The 23,672-nt window shown below is 48.4% G+C and overlaps 1 protein-coding gene across 1 annotated transcript; it reads left to right on the forward strand.

The window, feature by feature from the left end:
* Positions 1–868: 868 nt before the first annotated feature.
* On the forward strand, positions 869–23,126 carry LOC144605246 (acidic mammalian chitinase-like). The gene is made up of 11 exons (XM_078420341.1): positions 869–893; positions 3,177–3,209; positions 4,489–4,693; positions 6,199–6,255; positions 7,515–7,680; positions 12,790–12,914; positions 14,313–14,436; positions 16,930–17,112; positions 20,140–20,256; positions 20,942–21,077; positions 22,876–23,126. The coding sequence occupies exons 1-11, from the start codon at positions 869–871 to the stop codon at positions 23,124–23,126; spliced, it is 1,422 nt and encodes a 473-aa protein (XP_078276467.1).
* The last annotated feature ends 546 nt before the right edge of the window (positions 23,127–23,672 follow it).

Below are 23,672 nucleotides of genomic sequence, written 5' to 3' on the forward strand. Positions count from 1 at the left end.
TACTTCTCACCTGTGCATTACCTGTGCATTACCTGTGCGTTACCTGCACGTTACCTGTACGTTACCAGCATGTTACCTGTGCGTTACCTGCATGTTACCTGTGTGTTACTTCTCCTCACCTGTGCATTACCTGTGTGTTACTTCTCCTCACCTGTGCGTTACCTGTGCGTTACCTGCGCGTTACATGTGCGTTACCTGTGCATTACCTGCATGTTACCTGTGCGTTACCTGTGTGTTACCTGTGTGTTACTTCTCACCTGTGCATTACCTGTGTGTTACTTCTCCTCACCTGTGCATTACCTGTGCATTACCTGTGCGTTACCTGTGCAGTACATGTGCGTTATCTGTGCGTTACCTGCGTGTTACCTGTGTGTTACTTCTCCTCACCTGTGCCTACCTATTCCACTTGGGTAGTCTACAACCCAACGGTTTGAATATTGAATTCCCCAAATTCCCCAATCAACCTACAAACACCGTTCACCCCTGTCCCCACATCTTTGCCCCTCGGCACCCCGCGATTCACACCCACTTCTCCGGACGCTCCGGTTTCCTCCCACATCCCAAAGACGTGCGGGTTTGCAAGTTAATTGGCCCCTCTGTAAACTACCTCTCGTGTTTAGGGAGTGGGATAACATACGTTGATCTAGAACTAATATGTGAATGGACGATGGTTGATGGGCATGGACTCGATGGGCAGAAGGGCCAGTCTCCGTGCTGTATCCCTGCACGAGATAAATGGCACTGGTTTTCGATGTTAGTTGCTTATCTTTGCGCTCTTCCACAGTCCTGTTTGAAGTGATGTACACTCATCATCAGAGACCCAGTCGGTGTGAATCTAGTGGCAAAACAACGTGCTTCAGACACTAGGATGAGCAGAGAACTTCTCTTGATGGGTAAGCGCTGGATACTTTCATCATTTGTCGTTATTTAGAACCCAAAAATTACAAGCTTGAGCCACTCTGGGGTGCCCGGTTCTGCTGTCTCCTTCAGCATATCTTAGAAACATAGAAAATAGGTGCAGGAGGAGGCCATTCGGCCCTTCGAGCCAGCACCGCCATTCATTGTGATCATGGCTGATCATCCACAATCAATAACCCGTGCCTGCCTTCTCCCCATATCCCTTGATTCCGCTAGCCCCTAGTGCTCTATCTAACTCTCTCTTAAATTCATCCAGGTAATTGGCCTCCACTGCCCTCTGTGGCGGAGAATTCCACAAATTCACAACTCTCTGGGTGAAATCGTTTCTTCTCACCTCAGTTTTAAATGGCCTCCCCTTTGTTCTTAGACTGTGTGGCCCCTGGATTGTGGCTGATCCATTACCTTGTTGACTTTATATTTAGTTTAGATTTAGAGGTACAGCACTGAAAACAGGCCCTTTGGCCCACCGAGTCTTCGCCGACCAGCGATCCCCGAGCATTAACACTATCCTACACACACCAGGGACAATTTACACATACACCAAGCCAATTAACCTACAAACCTGCAACTCTTTGGAGTGTGGGAGGAAACCGAAGATCTCAGGGACAACCATGCAGGTCACGGGGAGAACGTACAAACTCCGTACAGACAACACCTGTAGTCAGGATTGAACCCGGGTCTCCAGTGCTGTAATCGCTGTAAGGCAGCAACTCTACCGCTGCACCACCAAAATAGCAAGTGTGCTCAGATCAGAATTAAAGGATGCTCCTTCTGGAAGGAAATGGGGAGGAATTTCTTTAGTCAGAGGGTGGTGAATCTGTGGAATTCTGCCACAGACAACCCATGAAGTCTACCCCACCATTCAATCATGGCTGATCTATCTTTCCCTCTCACCCCCGTTCTCCTGCCTTCTCCCCGTAACCCCTGGCACCCGTACTTATCAAGAATCTATCTATCTCTGCCTTAAAAATATCCACTGACGGCCTGCACAGCCGTCTGTGGCAATGAATTCCACAGATTCACAACCCTCTGACTAAAGACCCTTCTTCAGACTGATTTTTATGCTTTTGTTTCACACCTTCTGTCTTTTCATCTCGGATCTTTGTCCAGCGGTCTGTCCACTAATCCCTCCTCACCTGTGTTGCCTTTACCTGCCAGGCTTTGTCCTGTCCCTGTGCAAGAAGGAACTGCAGATGCTGGTTTACACTGAAGATAGACACAAAGTGCTGGAGTAACTCAGCAGGACAGGCGGCATTTCTGGAGAGAAGGAATGGGTGACATTTCGGGTCAAGACCCTCCTTCAGGCTGAGAGTCAGGGGAGAGAGAGACATAGAGATATGGAAGGGTAAGGTGTGAAAACGAGACATCAAAGAAGATGTAGCTCGAGAAAAATGTAGAATAGATCGTTGTTAGCTTGGGGAAGGTGACAACGAAGTATGAAAAGATAAAATGTAATCAGGAAGGCAGTCTCTGATTCGAATCAGGAAGGCAGTCTCTGTGTTAGAATACGACATTTCAACAAATAAATTGCTAATACTATTTTTTATAAAATAGTTTGCTACCATCATGTATTATTAAATTGTGATTAGTCAGGATCAGGGGACATGTGGTTGAAGTGCATTGGTTAAGAATAAGAGGGAAAGATTTATTAGGAATCTGAGTCGCAACTGTTTCACTCAGTGAGCGGTGGGTGGGTGTGTGGAACGAGCTGCCAGAGGAGGTAGTTGAGGCAGGGACTATAACAACATTTAAAAGACATTTGGACAGGACAGGTTTAGAGGGATACGGGCCAAATGTAGGAAATTGGAGGCGGAGATAAATAGATTCTTGATTAGTACCGGCTGTCAGGGGGTTACGGGGAGAAGGCAGTTCCAGAATGGGGTTGAGAGGGAAAGATAGATCAGCCATGATTGAATGGCGGAGTGGACTTGATTCTGCTCAATGGCCTAATTCTGCTCCTCGGACATGAACTTGTTTGGGGCCTTTTTAGATTGGTAACTTGGTGGGCATGGACTAGTTCTGCCGAATACTCTACGATTCGATTGTGTTAGAATACAGCTTTTCATCAAATGAATTACTAATACTAATTCACATTAAATAGTTTGTGACCAACCTTGCTGTTCGTGTTATTAAATCGGCATCCCGTTATTAAATTGTGACAAATTCTTGACCGCCCTTTTATTAAATTGTGACAAGTATTTAAAATAGCTTTCGCATATGTGATATGAAATAACGGAGTGTATTTATTTCTGTTTCAGTGAGCTTGGTCGCCTTGCTGCATGGACCTGTGGGTAAGTGTCTAGAACTTTGCACCTTACACACAGTGGCGTGACTTATTGGTCAGGGTACAGTAGGGTTGCCAACTTCATCACTGCCAAACACGGGACAAAGGGTGATGTCACCGCCCCGCGCCCCACGTGGCCTCACCCAGCCAGCGGCCACGTGCTCCCGCTCCACCAATGGCGGCCGCTCCACCAATGGGACCACGTGGCCGCTGGCTGGGTGAGGCCACATGGGGCGCGGGGCGGTGACGTCACCATTTGTCCCTTATTTGTGAGTGGGGAAGTTGGCAACCCTACACCGAATCCACAGTCAAACTTGAATCTGCACGGTCGATGCATCTCAGCTTCCGTCTGGCTTGACTTGTATTGGGCTCCACTTTGGCGAGCTCTCCTCATCGACCACCTCTCTTTCCTCGCTTTCCTCGTGGTGATCGGACCTGTTCCAGTTCCACAAGGACCATCTCCACAAGGACCATGAATCCTATCCATCTCTGCAGTCCCATGTTCCCGTGGGTGAAACAATGGGTCACCTTATTGCAACTCAGTAGGATTCATGATGACATTCTCTGAACCTGCCCCGAGTTGGGGAATCGAGAACCAGAAGACAGAGGTTTAAGGTGAAGAGGGAAAAGATTTAACGGGAAAGTGAGTTTTATTTCATAAAGGGCGATGGGAGTGTGGAACGAGCTGCCGGAGGAGGTCGTTGAGGTAGGGTGAGGTCACGTGGGGCGCGGGGCGGTGACGTCACCCTTTGTCCCGTATTTGGGAGTGAGGAAGTTGGCAACCCTACTAATACGGGGACAAGGGCGGTCCCGTACGGGACAAACTAATTTAGCCCAAAATAGGGGATGTCCCGGCTAATACGGGACAGTTGGCGAACCTAGGGTACAGCTTCTCTAGCCGTTTCAGATTTCAGAGTTTAGTTTAGTTTAGTTTAGTTTAGCGTAGTTTAGTGATACTGCGTGGAATCAGGCCCCTCGGCCCACCGTGTCCGCGCCGACCAGCGATCCCCGCACATTATCATATACTGGGGACAATTTATACTCATACTAAACCAATTAACCTACAAACCTGTACGCCTTTGGAGTGTGGGAGGAAACCGGAGCACCTGGAGAAAACCCACGCAGGTCACGGGGAGAACGTACAAACTCCGTACAGACAGCGCCCGTAGTCAGGATCAAACCCGGGGTTTTAGGGCAGCAACTCTACCGCTGCGCCACCATGCCACCCCAATTATTACTGATTTATTACTCAAAGTAACTGCGTTGTGATTTTTCTCGCACTTTAGTCTCGTCGTTCAAGCTGATGTGTTACTACACCAACTGGGCTCAGTACAGGAAAGATGGAGCCAAGTTCTTGCCCGAGAAAATTGACCCCTGTCTCTGCACACACTTGATATTCGCCTTTGCCAACATAACAGAAGACCACGAACTCACCAGCTTAGAGAGCGAAGACGAGGAAATGTACAAGAGATTCAATAATCTGAAAAAGAAGTAAGTCATATCATCAAAAGAAGTAAATCATATCATCAAAAGAAGTAAATCATATCATCAAAAGAAGTAAGTCATATCATCAAAAGGACACAGAGTCAGTGGTCAGGCAGCATCTCTGGAGAACATGCATAGGTGACGTTTCAGGTCTGAAATAGGATCCCAACCAGAAACGTCACCTATCCGTGTTCTCCACAGATGCTGCCTGACCCGATGAGTTACTCCAGCACTTTGTGTCTTTTTGCGTAAACCAGCATCTGCAGTTCTTTGTCTCTGCGTTGTCATATCATCCCCCCCAGATGTGTCAGCGTATAACTGCTGGATCGATTAAGCAATTTGTAATTGATAATCTGGTTTAGCCAAGCAATCCCGGACACAATGTAGACGCAAGGAACTGCAGATGCTGGTTTACAAAAAGATGCAAAGTGGTGGAGTAACTCAGCAGGTCAGGCAGCATCGCTGGAGGACTTGGATAAGTGACGTTTTGGACCATTAGAATTATAGGGTAATGCAGTATGAAAACAGGCCCTTCGGCCCAACTTGCCCATACCAGCCAACATGTCCCAGCTACACTAGTCCCACCTGCCCGCGTTTGGTCCATATCTCTTCAAACCTGTCCTCCCCATGTACCTGTCTAACTGTTTCTTAAATGTTGGGATAGTCTATGCCTTGACTACCTCCTCTGGCAGCTCGTTCCACACTCCCACCACCCTTTGTGTGAAAAAGTTACCCCTCAGATTCCTGTTAAATCTTTTCCCCTTCACCTTGAACCTATGTCCTCTGGTCCTCGATTCCCCTACTCTGGGCACGAGACTCCGTGCGTCTACCCGATCTATTCCTCTCATTATTTTTTCAACCTCTATAAGATCATCCCTCGTCCTCCTGCACTCCAAGGAATAGAATCCCAGCCTGCTCAACCTTTATCAAGAATTAGGAATGTTTTATTCTCGTAGGTCCTGAAACGGAACAATGAAATTCTTACTTGCAGCAGCAGAACAGATATGTAAACATGGTACTCTGTAAAACACATAATATACATACATGTTCAGTAACAAATAATAATAATGTAACATCAAACATAATTGACCCAACTTGAGTTTAGTTTAGTTTAGTTTAGTGATTCAGTGTGGAAACAGGCCCTTCGGCCCACCGGGTCCGTGCCGAACAGCGATTCCCACACACTAGCACTATCCTACAGGGTGTATACCCAGCCAATTAATCTGCAAACCTGCACGTCTTTGGAGTGTGGGATGAAACTGAAGATCTCGGAGAAAACCCACGCAGGTCACGGGGAGAACGTACAAACTCCGCACAGATAGTACCTGTAGTCGGGATCGAACCTGGGTCTCTGGCGCTGTGAGGCAACGACTCTACCCGCTGCGCCACCGTGACACCCTGGTCTTATAGTTCGGAGCTTATTTGGAGACGACGTGATTAAGATGCTTTTTCTCCCACTATTTTCTGAACTCTATATTACTGATGGTTTTCATGGTTTCTCTTTGCAACAGAAATACTAATCTGAAAACCCTTCTGTCCATTGGAGGATGGAGTTTTGGAACTATCAGGTAAAGTCTTAACACTGGGTGACCCAGACTTAATGCCTTTCTCCCTCACTATCACTGCCCCTGATTAGTTTAGAGATACAGCATGTAAACAGGTCCTTCGGCCCATCGAGTCCATGCTGACCATTGATCACCCATTCACACTGGTTTTATGTTATCCCACTTTCCCATCCACTCCCTGCACACTAGGGGGCAATTTACAGGGGGCCAATTAACCTACAAACCCGCACGTCTTTGTGATGTGGGAGGAAACTGGAGCACCCGGAGAAAGCCCACGTGGTCACAGGGAGAACGTGCAAAATCCACACAGATGATAGCACTGTGTCAATCAATCAATCAATCAATCAATCAATCAATCAATCAATCAATCAATCAATCAATCAATCAATCAATCAATCAATCAATCAATCAATCAATCAATCAATCAATCAATCAATCAATCAATCAATCAATCAATCAATCAATCAATCAATCAATCAATCAATCAATCAATCAATCAATCAATCAATCGATCGATCGATCGATCGATCGGTCGGTCGATCGGTCGATCGGTCGATCGGTCGATCAATCGATCAATTAAACAAGCGATCGACCAATCAATCAGTCAATCGGCCAATTAATCAGTCAGATTCACCACCATCTGACTAAAGAAATTCCTGCTCATCTCCTTCCTAAAGGAACGTCCTTAAATCACAGTCTGAAGAATGGTCTCGACCTGAAAAGTCACCCATCCATCCGTGTTCTCCAGAGATGCTGCCTGAGCTGCTGAGTTACACAAACATCACACAAACCAACCTCCCTTCCATTGACTCCATCTACACCTCACGCTGCCTCGGCAAGGCCAGCAGCATCATCAAGGACCAGTCTCACCCCGGTCACTCCCTCTTCTCCCCTCTCCCATCGGGCAAGAGGTACAGAAGTGTGAAAACGCACACCTCCAGATTCAGGGACAGTTTCTTCCCGGCTGTTATCAGGCAACTGAACCATCCCACCACAACCAGAGAACAGTGCTGAACTACTATCCACCTCATTGGTGACCCTCGGACTATCCTTGATGGGACTTTGCTGGCTTTACCTTGCATTAAATGCTATTCCCTTATCATGTATCTGTACATTGTGAATGGATCGATTGTAATCACGTATTGCCTTTCCGCTGACTGGTTAGCACGCAACAAAAGCTTTTCACTGTACCTCAGTACACGTGACAATAAACTAAACAGACTGATTACTCCGGCATGTTGTGCTCCCTCTGCTCCCGTTAGGTTCACCAACATGGTGGCCACTACAGGCACACGTGCGACCTTTATCCGCTCCGCCGTCTCCTTCCTGCGCCAGTTTGGATTCGACGGCCTGGACCTGGACTGGCAGTTCCCCGGCTTCAGGGATAGTCCGACCGAGGATCGCAACCGCTTCACCATGCTGCTGATGGTGAGCAGGCCGGGAATCTCCCCGCCACACTCACACACACCGCGTTACACACTCACGCACACCGCGCACTAGTCCGACCGAGGATCGCAACCGCTTCACCATGCTGCTGATGGTGAGCGGGCCGGGAATCTACCCGTCACACTCACACACCGCGTTACACACTCACACACACCGCGCACTATGCCCCGCTACACACTCACACACCGCGTTACACACTCACACACGCAGCACACTACACCCATTACACACACACACACACCGCGCACTGGTCCCCATTACACACTCACACACCACGTTACACACTCACACACGCCGCGCACTGGTCCCCGTTACACTCACACACACCGCGCACTAGTCCCGTTACACACTCACACACCGCGCACTGGTCCCCATTACACACTCACACACCACGTTACACACTCACGCACGCCGCGCACTAGTCCCCATTTCACAATGACGCACCGCGTTACACACTCACACACACACACACCGCACTACCCCGTTACACACACACACCGCACACTAGTCCATGTTACACACTCACACACCCCGCACTACTCCCCATTACACACTCACACACCGCACATTAGCACACTAGTCCATGTTACACACTCACACCATGCACTAGTCCACGTTACACACTCACACACACCGTGCACTAGTCCCGTTACACACTCACACACGCCGCGCACTAGTCCCCGTTGCACTCACACACCACGTTACACACTCACACACGCCGTGCACTAGTCCCCTTTTCACACTCACGCACACCGCGCACTAGTCCCCATTATACACTCACACATCGCATTACACACTCACACACACTGTGCACTAGTCCACGTTACACACTCACACAACACACTACTCCCCGTTACACACTCTCACACACCGCGCCCTAGTCCCATTACACACTCACACACACCGAGCACTAGTCCCCAATACACACACACACACTGCACTAGTCCATGTTACACACTCACACACCGCGTACTACTCCCCATTACACACTAACACACCGCACACTAGTCCATGTTACACACTCACACCATGCACTAGTCCATGTTACACACTCACACACACCGCGCACTAGTCCACGTTACACACTCACACACTGCTCACTAGTCCACGTTACACACTAACATCGCTCACTAGTCCATGTTACACATGCATGGTGCTCACTAGTCCACGTTATACACTCACACATGGCGCACTAGTCCACATTACACACTCACACACACCACGCACTAGTCCACGTTACACACTCACAAACCACGCACTAGTCCACATTACACACTCATGCCACTCACTAGTCCATGTTACACACTCACACATAGCGCACTAGTCCACGTTACACATGCACACACCGCTCACTAGTCCACATTACACACTCACACACCGCGCACTAGGACATGTTACACACTCACACACACCACGCACTATTCCATGTTACACACTCACACACCACGCACTAGTCCATGTTACACATGCACGGTGCTCACTAGTCCACGTTATACACTCACATATGGCGCACTAGTCCACATTACACACACACACCACGCACTAGTCCACGTTACACATTCACACACCGCTCACTAGTCCACGTTATGCACTCACACACTAGTCCCCATTACACACTCACACACAGCACAGTAGTCCACATTACACACTCACACACTGCGCACTAGTCCATGTTACACACTCACACACCGCGCACTAGTCCATATTGCACACTCGCACACGCGCACTAGTCCACGTTACACACTCACACACAGCACACTAGTCCCTGTTACGCACTCACACCACGCACCAGTCCACGTTACACACTCACACACACACCGTGCACTAGTCCACGTTACACACTCACACAATGCACTAGTCCACGTTACACACTCATGCACCGCACACTACTCCCCGTTACACACTCACACACCGCACATTAGCACACTAGTCCATGTTACACATGCACACCATGCACGAGTCCACATTACACACTCACACACACCGTGCACTAGTCCCGTTACACACTCACACACGCCGCGCACTAGTCCCGTTACACTCACACACCACATTACACACTCACACACACACCGTGCGCTAGTCCCCTTTTCACACTCAAGCACACCGCGCACTAGTCCCCATTACACACTCACACATCGCGTTAGACACTCACACACACTGTGCACTAGTCCACATTACACAATCACACAACACACTACTCCCCGTTACACACTCTCACACACCGCGCCCTAGTCCCATTACACACTCACACACACCGAGCACTAGTCCCCGATACACACACATCGCACTAGTCCATGTTACACACTCACACACCGCGTACTACTCCCCATTACACACTCACGCACTAGTCCATGTTACACACTCACACCATGCACTAATCCACGTTACACACTCACACACACCGCGCACTAGTCCACGTTACACACTCACACACTGCTCACTAGTCCACGTTACACACTTACGTCGCCCACTAGTCCATGTTACACATGCACGGTGCTCACTAGTCCACGTTATACACTCACACATGGTGCACTAGTCCACATTACACAACCACGCACTAGTCCACGTTACACACTCACACACCACGCACTAGTCCACATTACACACTCATGCCACTCACTAGTCCCCGTTACACACTCTCACACACCGCGCCCTAGTCCCATTACACACTCACACACATCGAGCACTAGTCCCCAATACACACACACACTGCACTAGTCCATGTTACACACTCACACACCGCGTACTACTCCCCATTACACACTCACACACCGCACACTAGTCCATGTTACACACTCACACCATGCACTAGTCCATGTTACACACTCACACACACCGCGCACTAGTCCACGTTACACACTCACACACTGCTCACTAGTCCACGTTACACACTTACGTCGCTCACTAGTCCATGTTACACATGCATGGTGCTCACTAGTCCACGTTATACACTCACACATGGCGCACTAGTCCACATTACACACTCACACACACCACGCACTAGTCCACGTTACACACTCACACACCACGCACTAGTCCACATTACACACTCAAGGCACTCACTAGTCCATGTTACACACTCACACACAGCGCACTAGTCCACATTACACATGCACACACCGCTCACTAGTCCACGTTACACACTCACACACTAGTCCCCATTACACACTCACACACAGCACACTAGTCCACATTACACACTCACACACCGTGCACTAGGACATGTTACACACTCACACACCGCACACTAGTCTATATTACACACTCACACACCACGCACTAGTCCATGTTACACACTCACACACAGCACACTAGTCCCTGTTACACACTCACACCATGTACTAGTCCACATTACACACTCACACACACCGTGCACTAGTCCACGTTACACACTCACACACTGCTCACTAGTCCATGATACACACTTACGCCGCTCACTAGTTCACGTTACACATGCACACTGTTCACTAGTCCACGTTATACACTCACACATGGCGCACTAGTCCACATTACACACTCACACACACCGCGCACTAGTCCACATTACACACACTAGTCCACATTACACACTCACTCACACCGCTCACTAGTCCACATTACACACTCACACACCACACACTAGTCCACATTACACATTCATGCCACTCACTAGTCCATGTTACACACTCACACACAGCGCCATAGTCCACATTACACATTCACACACCGCGCACTAGTCCCCGTTACACACTCACACACCGCACACTAGTCACGTTACACACTCACACCGCACACTAGTCCATGTTACACACTCACACCGCACGAGTCCATGTTACACACTCACACCGTGCACTATGCTGTTACACACTCACACAGTGCACTATCCATTACACACTCACGCCATGTACTACCCTTTACACACTCACAGTGCACTACTCCATGTTACACACACCATGCACTACCTGTTACACCACTCCCTGTCACACACTCACACTGCACACTGTGCTCTGTTACACGCTCACATCCTGCACTGACCGGCCGGCTCCAGTGCTGTCCGCCTCCACAGAAGATATTCAAGCTTCCCACAGGTCTCTCTCAAGCTGCACTTTCAGCTTTAGTTTTACAGCGTGGTCACTCTTGTGACCCACCGAGTGCATGCTGACCAGTCACAACCCCACACACCACCTCTATCCCACACGCACCAGGGACAACTCACAGGACAATTAACCTATGGACCTGCACGTCTTTGGGATGTGGGAGGAAACCAGAGCACCCGGAGGAAACCCACGTGGTCACAGGGAGAACGTGCAAACTCCACACAGACAGCACCCGTAGACCGGATCATGGGGCCAGAGGGTATGGCCTCAGATTAAAAGGACGTACCTTTAGGAAGATGAGGAGGAATTTCTTCAGTCAGAGGATGGTGAATCTGTGGGATTCTTTGCCACAGAAGGCTGTGGAGGCCACAAGTCTATGGATATATTTAAGGCAGAGATAGATAGATTCTTGATTTGTGTGGGTGTCAGGGCTTATGGGGAGAAGGCAGGAGAAAGGGGTTGAGAGGGAGAGATAGATCGGCCATGATTGAATGGCGGACTTGATGGGCCGAATGGCCTGATTCTGTTGCTAGAACCTACGAAGTTATGAACCCAGGTCTCTATCACTGCACCTTGATCCTTGATTGGACTTTGCTGCATTTACCCCTTGCACGAAAAGTTATTCCCTTAACATGTATCATCTTTACACTGTAGATGGATGTAGGAGGATGAGCAGATGCTGGTTTAAACCGAATATAGACACAAAATGCTGGAGTAAATCAGCGGGTCAGGCAGTATCTCTGGAGAGAAGGAATGGGTGACGTTTCGGGTCGACTCTGAAGAAGGGTCTCGACCTGAAACGTCACCCATTCCTTCTCCCCAGAGATGCTGCCTGACCCGCTGAGTTACTCCAGCGTTTTGCGTCCATCTTCGATTGTAACCATGTGTTGTCTTTCCGCTGACTGGATAGCACACAACAAAAGCTTTTCACTGTACCTCGGTACACGTGACAATAACCTGAACTGAGCTCCCAGTGTGCCGGCTTGTGTCACTGTTTCCTTCTGGTGTTCTGCAGGAGTTACGGGCGGCAATCGAGGGAGAGGAAGAGACCGGGGACAACGGCAGACTGCTGCTAACCGCCGCCGTCGCGGCCTACAAGGAGGTCATCGACAGCGCCTACAACATCTCCGCCATCTCACAGTGAGTGACGTTTGACGGCCGTTTGTCGACACTGGGCCTGCACTCGCTGGAGTTTAGAGGAATGAGGGGGGACCTTACTGAAACTTTACCGAATAGTGAAAGGCCCGGGTAGAGTGGCCATGGAGAAGATGTTTCCACTAGTGGGAGAGTGTGGGAGGAAACCGAAGATGGCGGAGAAAACCCACGCAGGTCGCGGGGAGAACGTACAAACTCCGTACAGACAGCACCCGTAGTCGGGATGGAACCCGGGTCTCTGGCGCCGTGAGGCAGCAGCTCTATCCGCTGCGCCACCATGCCGCACAATTGTACTTGAGTTAGGTTTGGGTATGTCTATGTGTAGTATTATCTGATGTGATTGGATCGCATGCAATAAAAATCTTTTCACCGTACCTCTGTAAACATTGATTGTATTACGCAGGCTGAATTGATTATAATCAAACACGGTGGCGCAGAGAGGTAGAGTTGCCGCCTTACAGCGCTTACAGCGCCAGAGACCCGGGTTTGATCCCGACTACGGGCGCTGTCTGTACGGAGTTTGTACGTTCTCCCCGTGACCTGCGTGGGGTTTCTCCGAGATCTTCGGTTCCCTCCCACACTCCAAAGACGTGCAGGTTTGTAGGTTAATTGGTTTGGTGTAAATGTAAATTGTCCCTAGTGTGTGTGAAGCACAGTGTTAATGTGTGGGGATCGCTGGTCAGTGCGGACTCGGTGGGCCGAAGGGCCTGTTTCTGCGATGTATCTCTAAACTAAAAAAAAACGAAACTAAAGTTAGACACAAAATGCTGGAGTAACTTAGTGGGACAGGCGGCGTCTCTGGAGAGAAGCAATGGGTGACATTTCGGGTTGAGACCCTTTTTCAGACTGACCTGACCTGAAACGTCACCCGTCCCATCTATCCAGAGATGCTGCCTGTCCCGCTGAGTTACTCCAACATTTAGTGTCTATCTTCGGTTTAAACCAGCATCTGCAGTTCCTTCCCAAACTAAACCAAACGCTTGTTGCCACAGACATTGTGGGCCGAAGGGCCTGTTCCTGTGCTGTACTGTTCTATTTATTCACAAAATGCTGGAGTAACTCAGCAGGTCAGGCAGCATCTCGGGAGAGAAGGAATGGGTGACGTTTCGGGTCGAGACCCTTCTTCAGACTGAAGAAGGGTCTCGACCCGAAACGTCACCCATTCCTTCTCTCCCGAGATGCTGCCTGACCTGCTGAGTTACTCCAGCATTTTGTGAATAAATCGATTTGTACCAGCATCTGCAGTTATTTTCTTATACTGTACTGTTCTATGTTCAATGAGCTCTTAGGATGGTCGGCATGGGCTGAACTGAGGCCTATTGGACAGTTTCTGTGCTGTATGACTCCACGACTCCATGAATCTAACAGCCTTCGTTTGACCAGGTACTTGGACTTTATATCTGTGAGGACGTTTGATTTCCATGGACACTGGGAGAAGGTCACCGGCCACAACAGCCCACTCTTCCAAGGTCCCACTGACAAAGGCAAATTTATTTTCTATAACATTGTGAGTAGATTCGTAATATACACGATTATATCGCACCTTCTTCATGCTCACTGTCTTACCACCAAGTTCAAGAATAGCTTCTTCCCAACACCGAAGATAGACACACAGTGGGTCAGGCAGCATCTTGCACTAAACCTTATTCACGTTATTCTTTTTATCCGCTATCTGTACACTGTGGACAGCTTGATCCTAATCACGTGTAGACTTTCCGCTGAAGATAGACACAAAGTGCTGGAGTAACTCAGTGGGTCAGGCAGCATCTGTGGAGAACGTGGATAGGTGACGTTTCACAGAGTGCTGGAGTAACTCAGCGGGTCAGGCAGCATCTGTGGAGAACGTGGATAGGTGACGTTTCACAGAGTGCTGGAGTAACTCAGCGGGTCAGGCAGCATCTCTGGAGAACGTGGATAGGTGTTGTTTCGGGTCAAGACTCTTCCTCAAACTGAGAGAGTCTCAGATTGAAGCTCAATCTGAAGAAGGGTCAACCCGAAAGGTCACCTATTCCTTCTCTCCACAGATGCTGCCTGACCCGCTGAGTTACTCCAGCACTCTGTGAAACGTCACCTATCCATGTTCTCCACAGATGCTGCCTGACCAGCTGAGTTACTCCAGCATTTTGTGTCTATCTTCGGTGTAAACCAGCATCTGCAGTTCCTTCCTACAAACTTCTTCCCAACACCCATTAGTTTAGTTTAGTTTAGTTTAGTTTGATTTGTTCTTTTTATACCTTTCATTAATTTCTTCTTTGTACCGTTTCATATCTCGCGTTTCTCCTTGTTTCTCAGTCTGAAGAAGTGTCTCGACCCAAAGCATTGCCCATTCCTTCTCTCCAGAGATGCTGCCTGGTCCACTGAGTTACTCCAGCACTTTGTGTCTACCTACGAACATAATTGTTACGTGTTCGGTGCAAATGACAATTGACCACTCGTGACTCTCTGGGCTGACCAGAATGTGTCGGCATTGTATCTTTCGCGAGCCATAAGTTCATAATTGATAGGAGCAGAATTAGGCCATTTGGCACATCAGGTCTACTCCGCCGTTCAATCATGGCTGATCTATCTCTCCCTCTCAACCCCATTCTCCTGCCTTCTCCCCATAACCCCTGACACCAACACTGATCAAGAATCTATCTCTGCCTTAAACAATATCCACTGACTTGGCCTCCATAGCCTTCTGTGACAATGAATTCCACAGATTCACCACCCTCTGGCTAACGAAATTCCTTCTCATCTCCTTCCTAAAAGAACATCCTTTAATTCTGAAGCTGTGACCACTAATTCTAGACTCTCCCACTGATGGAAACATTCTCTCCACATCTACTCTATCCACGCCTTTCACTATTGAGTCAGTTTCAATGAGGTGACCCCCCCCCCCCCCCCTCATCCTTCTAAAGTCCAGTGGAGTAGAGTCTCTCTTTGGACCCCCTGTGCATAGGGGAGAGGGTGGGGAGGGCTGTGGATGTCCTGGTTGGGATTGGTTGCTCCTGGGCCTGGCCGAGCTGGCCATACGCGAGTCACGGCGCCAGGCGGAAGAGGGCTCAGCCCGAGCCGGCTGCCTGCCCCTTGTCTGGGGTTATGTCCTTGTGCGCCCGGGTGGGGTTGGAGAGGGACCACGCACTGTACACGGGCACCCTGGGGATCTCTGGGACCGCTGGGCACCGCGGGGATGGAATGCATCCTTGACAAGGAGCGTAAGATAGATGTATATATAAGTAAATAACTGCAGATGCTGGTACAAATCGAAGGCCTCCTCCAGTGCCATAGTGAGGCCCACCGGAAATTGGAGGAACAGCACCTCATATTTCGCCTGGGCAGCTTGCAGCCCAGCGGTATGAACATCGACTTCTCCAACTTTAGATAGTTCCTCTGTCCCTCTCTTCCCCTCCTCCTTCCCAGTTCTCCCTCTATCTTCCTGTTTCCACCTATATCCTTCCTTTGTCCTGCCCCCCTGACATCAGTCTGAAGAAGGGTCTCGACCCGAAACGTCACCCATTCCTTCTCTCCCGAGATGCTGCCTGCCCCCGCTGAGTTACTCCAGCATTTTGTGAATAAATACCCAATAGGTGAATAAATATTTTTTATTAAAAAAAAACGTAGAGTGCCAGTGCGGTCGAACGCTGCTGATGTGTGGCTCTGACCGTCAGTAACGCTGCTGATGTGTGGCTCTGACCGTCAGTAACGCTGCTGATGTGTGGCTCTGACGGTCAGTAACGCTGCTGATGTGTGGCTCTGACCGTCAGTAACGCTGCTGATGTGTGGCTCTGACGGTCAGTAACGCTGGTGATGTGTGGCTCTGACCGTCAGTAACGCTGCTGATGTGTGGCTCTGACGGTCAGTAACGCTGGTGATGTGTGGCTCTGACCGTCAGTAACGCTGCTGATGTGTGGCTCTGACCGTCAGTAACGCTGCTGATGTGTGGCTCTGACCGTCAGTAACGCTGCTGATGTGTGGCCCTGACGGTCAGTAACGCTGGTGCCTGTGGTCATCCCTGCAGGACTTTGCTCTGAACTATTGGCGGGAGCGAGGGGCGGCGGTGGAGAAGCTTCTCGTCGGGTTCCCGACCTACGGACGCACGTTCACGCTCAGCAGCAGTGGCAACGGCGTGGGCGCCCCGGTGACCGGAGCCGGGCAAGTGGGGCTCTTCACGCGGGAGCCAGGACTGGTGGCTTACTACGAGGTACCGCAGCACAGCCCCAACCTTCACTCATCAGCTCATAAGGGATAGGAGAAGAGTTAGGCCATTCGGCCCATCAAGTCTACTCCACCATTCAATCGTGGCTGATCTATCTCTCCCTCCCAACCCCATTCTCCTGCCTTAGACAATAGACAATAGACAATTGGTGCAGGAGGGGGTCATTCGGCCCTTCGAGCCAGCACCGCCTTCTCCCCATAACCCCTGACACCCGCACTAATCAATCTCGCACTATCTATCTCTGCCTTAAATATATCCATTGACTTGTGGTCTCCACAGCCGTCTGTGGCAAAGAATCCCACAGATTCACCGCCCTCTGACTCGCGAATGGCCAGCTTGGCCAGGCCCAGGAGCAACACATCCCAAGTCTACTCCACCATTCAATCGTGGCTGATCTATCTCTCCCTCCCAGCCCCATTCTCCAGCCTTAGACAATAGACAATAGACAATAGGTGCAAGAGGAGGCCTTTCGGCCCTTCGAGCCAGCACCGCCTTCTCCCCATAACCCCTGACACCCGCACTAATCAATCTCGCACTATCTGTCTCTGCCTTAAATATATCCATTGACTTGTGGCATCCACAGCCATCTGTGGCAAAGAATCCCACAGATTCACCACCCTCTGACTAAAGAAATTCCTCCTCATCTCCTTCCTAAAAGAACGTCCTTTAATTCTTAGGCTGTGCCCTCTGGTCCTAGACTCTCCCACTAGTGGAAACATCCTCTCCACATCCACTCTACCCAGGCCTCTCTCACTGTTCCACTCACTCAATGTTGAAGTGTTTTATCGGGATGCATCACAGCATGGTTTGGGAACAGAGTGCAGAGTGGCGCAGCGGTAGAACCACTGCCTTACAGCGTACAGGAAGGAATTGCAGATGCTGGTTTGAACCGAAGATAGACACAAAAAGCTGGAGTAACTCAGCGGGACAGGCAGCATCTCTGGAGAGAAGGAATGGGTGAGGTTTTGGGTCAGTCTGACGAAGGATTTCAACCCAAAACATCACCCATTCCTTCTCTCCAGAGACGCTGCCTGTCCCGCTGAGTTACTCCAGCTTTTTGTGTCTGTCTACTGCCCTACAACGCCGGAGACCTGGGTTCAATCCCGACCAAGGGTGCTGTCTGTACACAGTTTGTACGTTCTCCCCGTGATCTGCGTGGGTTTTCACCGAGATCTTTGGTTTCCTCCCACACTCCAAAGATGTACGGGTTTGTAGGTTAATTGTCTTGTTATAAATGTAAATTGTCCCTAGTGTGTGTTGGATGGTATTAGTATGCGGGGATCGCTGGTCGGTGTGAATTCGATGGGCCCAAGTTCCAGTTTCCACGCTGTACTTCTAAACTAAACTAAACTAAACAGCAGATAGACACAAAAAGCTGGAGTAACTCAACGGGACAGGTAGCATCTCTGGAGAGAAGGAATGGGTGACGTTTTGAGTCGAGACCCTTCTTCGGATTGGTTAGGGATAAGGGAAACCAGAGATACAGACGGTGATGTAGAGAGATAAAGAACAATGAATGAAAGTTGTGCAAAAAACAGCTCCATCCAAAACCGCAAGAAATTGCAGAGAGTTGTGGACGCAGCCCTGACTATTACACGATTCACATTACAGTTTACACAACTCACGCTGCCTCGGCAAGGCCAGCAGCATCATCAAGGACCAGTCTCACCCCCGGTCACTCCCTCTTCTCCCCTCTCCCATCGGGCAAGAGGTACAGAAGTGTGAAAACGCACACCTCCAGATTCAGGGACAGTTTCTTCCCAGCTGTTATCAGGTAACTGAACCGTCCTCTCACCAACTAGAGCGGTCCTGAGCTATCATCTACCTCATTGGACACCCTCAGACTATCCATAATTGGACTTTACTGGACTTTACCTTGCACTAAATGTTAATCCCTTTATCCTGTATCTGTACACTGCAAGTGACTCGAGTGTAATCATGACTGGGTAGCACGCAACAACAAAAAGCTTTTCACTGTACCTCTTTCACTGTAGACGTGACAATAAACGAAACTAAACCATCTCAATTATCCAGTTTTATGTAACTAATGCACTATCCCCCATCCCCCTCCCCTTTCTCCCCCACCCCCTCCCCAGGCACCCAGCACCCTCTCTGTAAAACATTTCCACACACATCTCCTTCAAGTGTTGCCCCGATCCCCCTCTCTCGCTTGTCACTGTTCCATTTTTTTCCCGTTTAGTATATTGCTTACAGAGTACTATGTTTACTATTCTGAAGAAAGGGTCCCGACCCGAAACGTCACCCATTCCTTCTCTCCAGAGATGCTGCCTGACCCGCTGAGTTACTCCAGCATTCTGTGTCTATCTTCGATTTAAACCAGCATCTGCAGTTCCTTCCTGCACTAACCAGTTCTATGTTCTATGGACTAAGTTGGGATTTGTTACTAGCATTTATTGGCCATTGTATAGTTCTCCTGAAGAATTCAATATTAACAATATTTTGAGAATCTTGATCCACATCATTTCAAAAATTATTTATGTCTAAATTCTGCTAGAGTGTGGTTTTCCACGAAGCAATGTGGCTATAATGCATTGGTTAGATTAGGCAACGGTAATTATATACGGCTGGCAACATTGATAATAACACAATATTTACGGGAACGAGAGAACAACTTAATATTTAATTTGGAAATTGAAAAGCAGAAAAAAAGCTGTCGTGGATAAAAAAAATAGTCTACGGGGAAAAACTGTTTCCACTTAACAGCCCCACAGTAATCAGACACATTTTATATTTTGTAGGTACCTCTGACATTGACAAGAAGTGCTTTTATTGACACTTCTTTAGTGTGGTTTAGTTCATTGTCACGTGTGTTGAGGTACAGCAAAAGGCTTTTTTGTTGCATGCTATCATCCAGTCAGCGGAAAGATGAGTACAATCGAACCGTCCACAGTGTAGAGATGCAGGATAAGGGGAATATTTGAGTCTGGAACTCAGCACAAGGCAGACCTGATTTGTCTGCAATATTAACAATAATTTCTGTTGGCTTGACAGACTTGTGTGTTTTTGAAAAGCGCGACCTCGAAAGTCATTGCTGAACAGCAGGTACCTTATGCATTCAAAGGGAACCAATGGATCGGATATGATAACCAGCAGAGCTACAAGATTAAAGTAGGTGAATTCAACTAATGCCCACGGTTTCACGCATAGATCTTCACTTGATCGCCCTTTATTATCTAACTTCACCGGCTGTTATACAAACAGGGAAGTGGAGATTTTGGATGATATGTTCAGGTTTAGTTTAGTTTTAGTTTAGTGCGGTTTAGAAATACAGCGCGGCAACAGGCCCTTCAGCCCATCGAGTCCGTGCCTCCCAGCGATCCCCGCACATTAACACTATCCTACACACACTAGGGACAATTCACACGTACGCCAAGCCAATTAACCTACAAACCTGCACGTCTTTGGAGTGGAAGGAAACCGAAGATCTCGGAGAAAACCCGCGCCGGTCACGGGGAGAACGTACAAACTCCGTACAGACAGCACCCGTAGTCAGGATCGAACTCGGGTCTCCAGCGCTGTACGCGCTGTAAGGCAGCAACTCTACCGCTGCACCACCGTGCCGCCCATTGCAGTAACTGCTGCTGCATTTTGTTCACTCGTAGAATTCTTTTGCTTATTATATATAACGTTGCATGTAGTTGCACTAATGATGTTGGCTTTTCACACGCGTATTGTTCTCTTTCATTTATTGAATTCTTTTGCTCTTTATATATTGTATCCATGTGTTTTATTGCATAAAAGGCTCCTCAACAAAGGACACTTTCCGGTCATGGTTTTCCACCCTTTTCCCCAGGCCCAGTGGCTGATGAACAACCACTTTGGGGGAGCCATGTTGTGGTCACTAGACTTTGACGACTTCAGTGGAACAAGATGTAAAGAAGGTGTTTATCCTTTGATCAACACATTGAAAACCCTCCTCAACATTAACGGTTTGGATCGATTATTATTTGTATCCCAAGTCAAACTGAAATGCACTTGCTTGTTACAATCCAGAATATTTTAACAGGTCGAAGCAGTGAACTAAAGTGTCATGGAGTTGCCTTTAGATTAGTTTAGTTGAGTTGGGTTTAGTTCAGTTTAGTTTAGTTTTGAGATACAGCACGGAAACAGGCCCTTTGGCCCACTGAGTCCACCAGCAGCCATCGATCACAAGTACACTAGTTCTATCCTACATGCTAGGGAACATTTACAGAAGCCAATGAACCTGCATATGTTTGTATCTCTAAATTGAACTTAACTAAACTACACCTGAGGGGCACGTTTTTCCCAAGTGGGTGCATGGAACGAGCTGCCAGGGGAGGTAGTTGAGGCAGGGACTATCCGAACGTTTAAGAAAGAGTACAGGGATAGGGCAGGTTTAGAGGGATATGGGCCAAGCGCAGGCAGGTGGGACTAGTGTCACTGGGACATGTTGGCCGGTGTAGGCAAGTTGGGCCGATGGGCCTTTTTCCACGCTGTATCACTCTATGACTCTATGTATCTATACACACACATACACACATACACACACACATACATACATACATACATACATACATACATACATACATACATACATACATACATACATACATACATACATACATACATACATACATACATACACACATACATACATACATACATACATACATACAAACATACATACATACATAAATAAATAAAGTAGTCACAAAATGCTGGAGTAACTCAGCGGGGCAGGCAACATCTCTGGAGAGAAGGAATGGGTGATCCTGCTTCAGACAGTTCTTCTGAAGAAAGGTCTCGACCTGAAACGTCACCCATTCCTTCTCTCCAAAGATGCTGCCTTGTGCATTTAGTGTCTATCTTCGTTTTAAACCAGCATCTGCAGTTCCTTCCGATACATACATTCATACATACATACAAATGATTGTGTAAATATGTAAAAATTTAAGTCATGTGAATATTTTTTTTAATCAGTACAGTATATATATATGTGTGTGTGTGTGTGTGTGTGTGTGTGTGTGTGTGTGTGTGTGTGTGTGTGTGTGTGTGTGTGTGTGTGTGTGTGTGTGTGTGTGTGTATTTTGTAAACATTTAGATCACGTAAATATTTTTCAATTCTGTGTATATATACATATGGGGTATTTGTGTGTGTGTGAATGTAGATATATATATATATATGTTGAATGAAATGTAATTTCCATGCGTGAGTGTTCCGTTTCTGACCTGTCTCTCCGTGTGTGAGTGTCCCACGTTTCTGACCTGTCTGTGTGTTCCATGTTTCTGACCTGTCTCTGTGTGTGTGAGTGTCCCATGTTTCTGACCTGTCTCTGTGTGTGAGTGTCCCACGTTTCTGACCTGTCTCTCTGTGTGTGAGTGTCCCACGTTTCTGACCTGTCTGTGTGTTCCATGTTTCTGACCTGTCTCTCTGTGTGTGAGTGTCCCACGTTTCTGACCTGTCTCTGTGTGTGTGTGAGTGTCCCACGTTTCTGACCTGTCTCTGTGTGTGTGTGAGTGTCCCACGTTTCTGACCTGTCTCTGTGTGTGTGAGAGTGTCCCACGTTTCTGACCTGTCTCTGTGTGTGTGAGAGTGTCCCATGTTTCTGACCTGTCTGTGTGTGAGAGTGTCCCACGTTTCTGACCTGTCTCTGTGTGTGAGTGTCCCACGTTTCTGACCTGTCTCCGTGTGTGTGTCCCACGTTCCTGACCTGTCTGTGTGTGAGTGTCCCACGTTTCTGAAGCCAGTCTCCGTCTCTCTGGCAGGGTGCCAGCCACCGGCACCCACGGGCGTGTCATCCATCAGCCTTCATATCAACACCAGCAATATCCCAGTCATCACCTTCAGCCGAGAGGTGGACGCGGTGGACTGGTGTCGGGGTAAATCACCAGGGATGTTTGCCGACCCGATCGACCGCAGTAAATATTACATCTGTGCCTCAGGAACAACTCGACACGAGATGTGCCCTCAAGAGTTGATCTTCGATGAAAATTGCCATTGCTGTAACTGGCCTTAACACCGGGCACTGCAAGTAAACGCTGCTGCTCATCAACACTGCTTGCCTTGAAAGAGGAATGAAAGATTCAAGCAAGTTAAAGATACAACACTTAGTACAACACTTCTCACTCATTGTACTGACTGAGGCTGAATGAGATAATGGGAGATGTCTCCAAAAACCACGTCTATAGTTCTGTTTTATTTCCACGAGTGTAAAGATGCATTGATTGTCTCTGATATTTTATGATTAAAGAAATAAAATTATGAATTTCACAAAGGGCTCCTGTCACTTATCCCACTATCTGACAATCATCCTCCCCTCACCTGTATCCGTCCACTCAACACTTACCACAAGACCGACACAAGAAGCTGGAGCAACTCAGTGGGACGGGCAGCGGGCAGCATCTCTGGAGAGATGGAATGGGTGGCGTTTCAGAACGAGACCAGACTTTGTCTCACGTTCAGCTTTCTTCCCCACGACTCCGTTCAGTCTGAAGAGCCTTTTCCCCAGAGTGAAAATGTCAAAGCTTTACGGTAAGAGAGGCAAAGTTTAAAGGAGGTGAGC

This window comes from Rhinoraja longicauda, chromosome 24 (assembly GCF_053455715.1).
Source record: "Rhinoraja longicauda isolate Sanriku21f chromosome 24, sRhiLon1.1, whole genome shotgun sequence".
NCBI classification, from domain to species: Eukaryota; Metazoa; Chordata; class Chondrichthyes; order Rajiformes; family Arhynchobatidae; genus Rhinoraja; species Rhinoraja longicauda.

What these genes read in the sequence shown, in the direction of transcription:
- LOC144605246 (XM_078420341.1), top strand. Translation starts at nt 869, where the DNA reads ATGAGCAGAGAACTTCTCTTGATGG. An exon ending in CAGAGAACTTCTCTTGATGG is followed by an intron (nt 894 to 3,176) that starts GTAAGCGCTGGA and finishes TTTCTGTTTCAG; the next exon opens with TGAGCTTGGTCGCCTTGCTG. An exon ending in AATTTATTTTCTATAACATT is followed by an intron (nt 14,437 to 16,929) that starts GTGAGTAGATTC and finishes TCATCCCTGCAG; the next exon opens with GACTTTGCTCTGAACTATTG.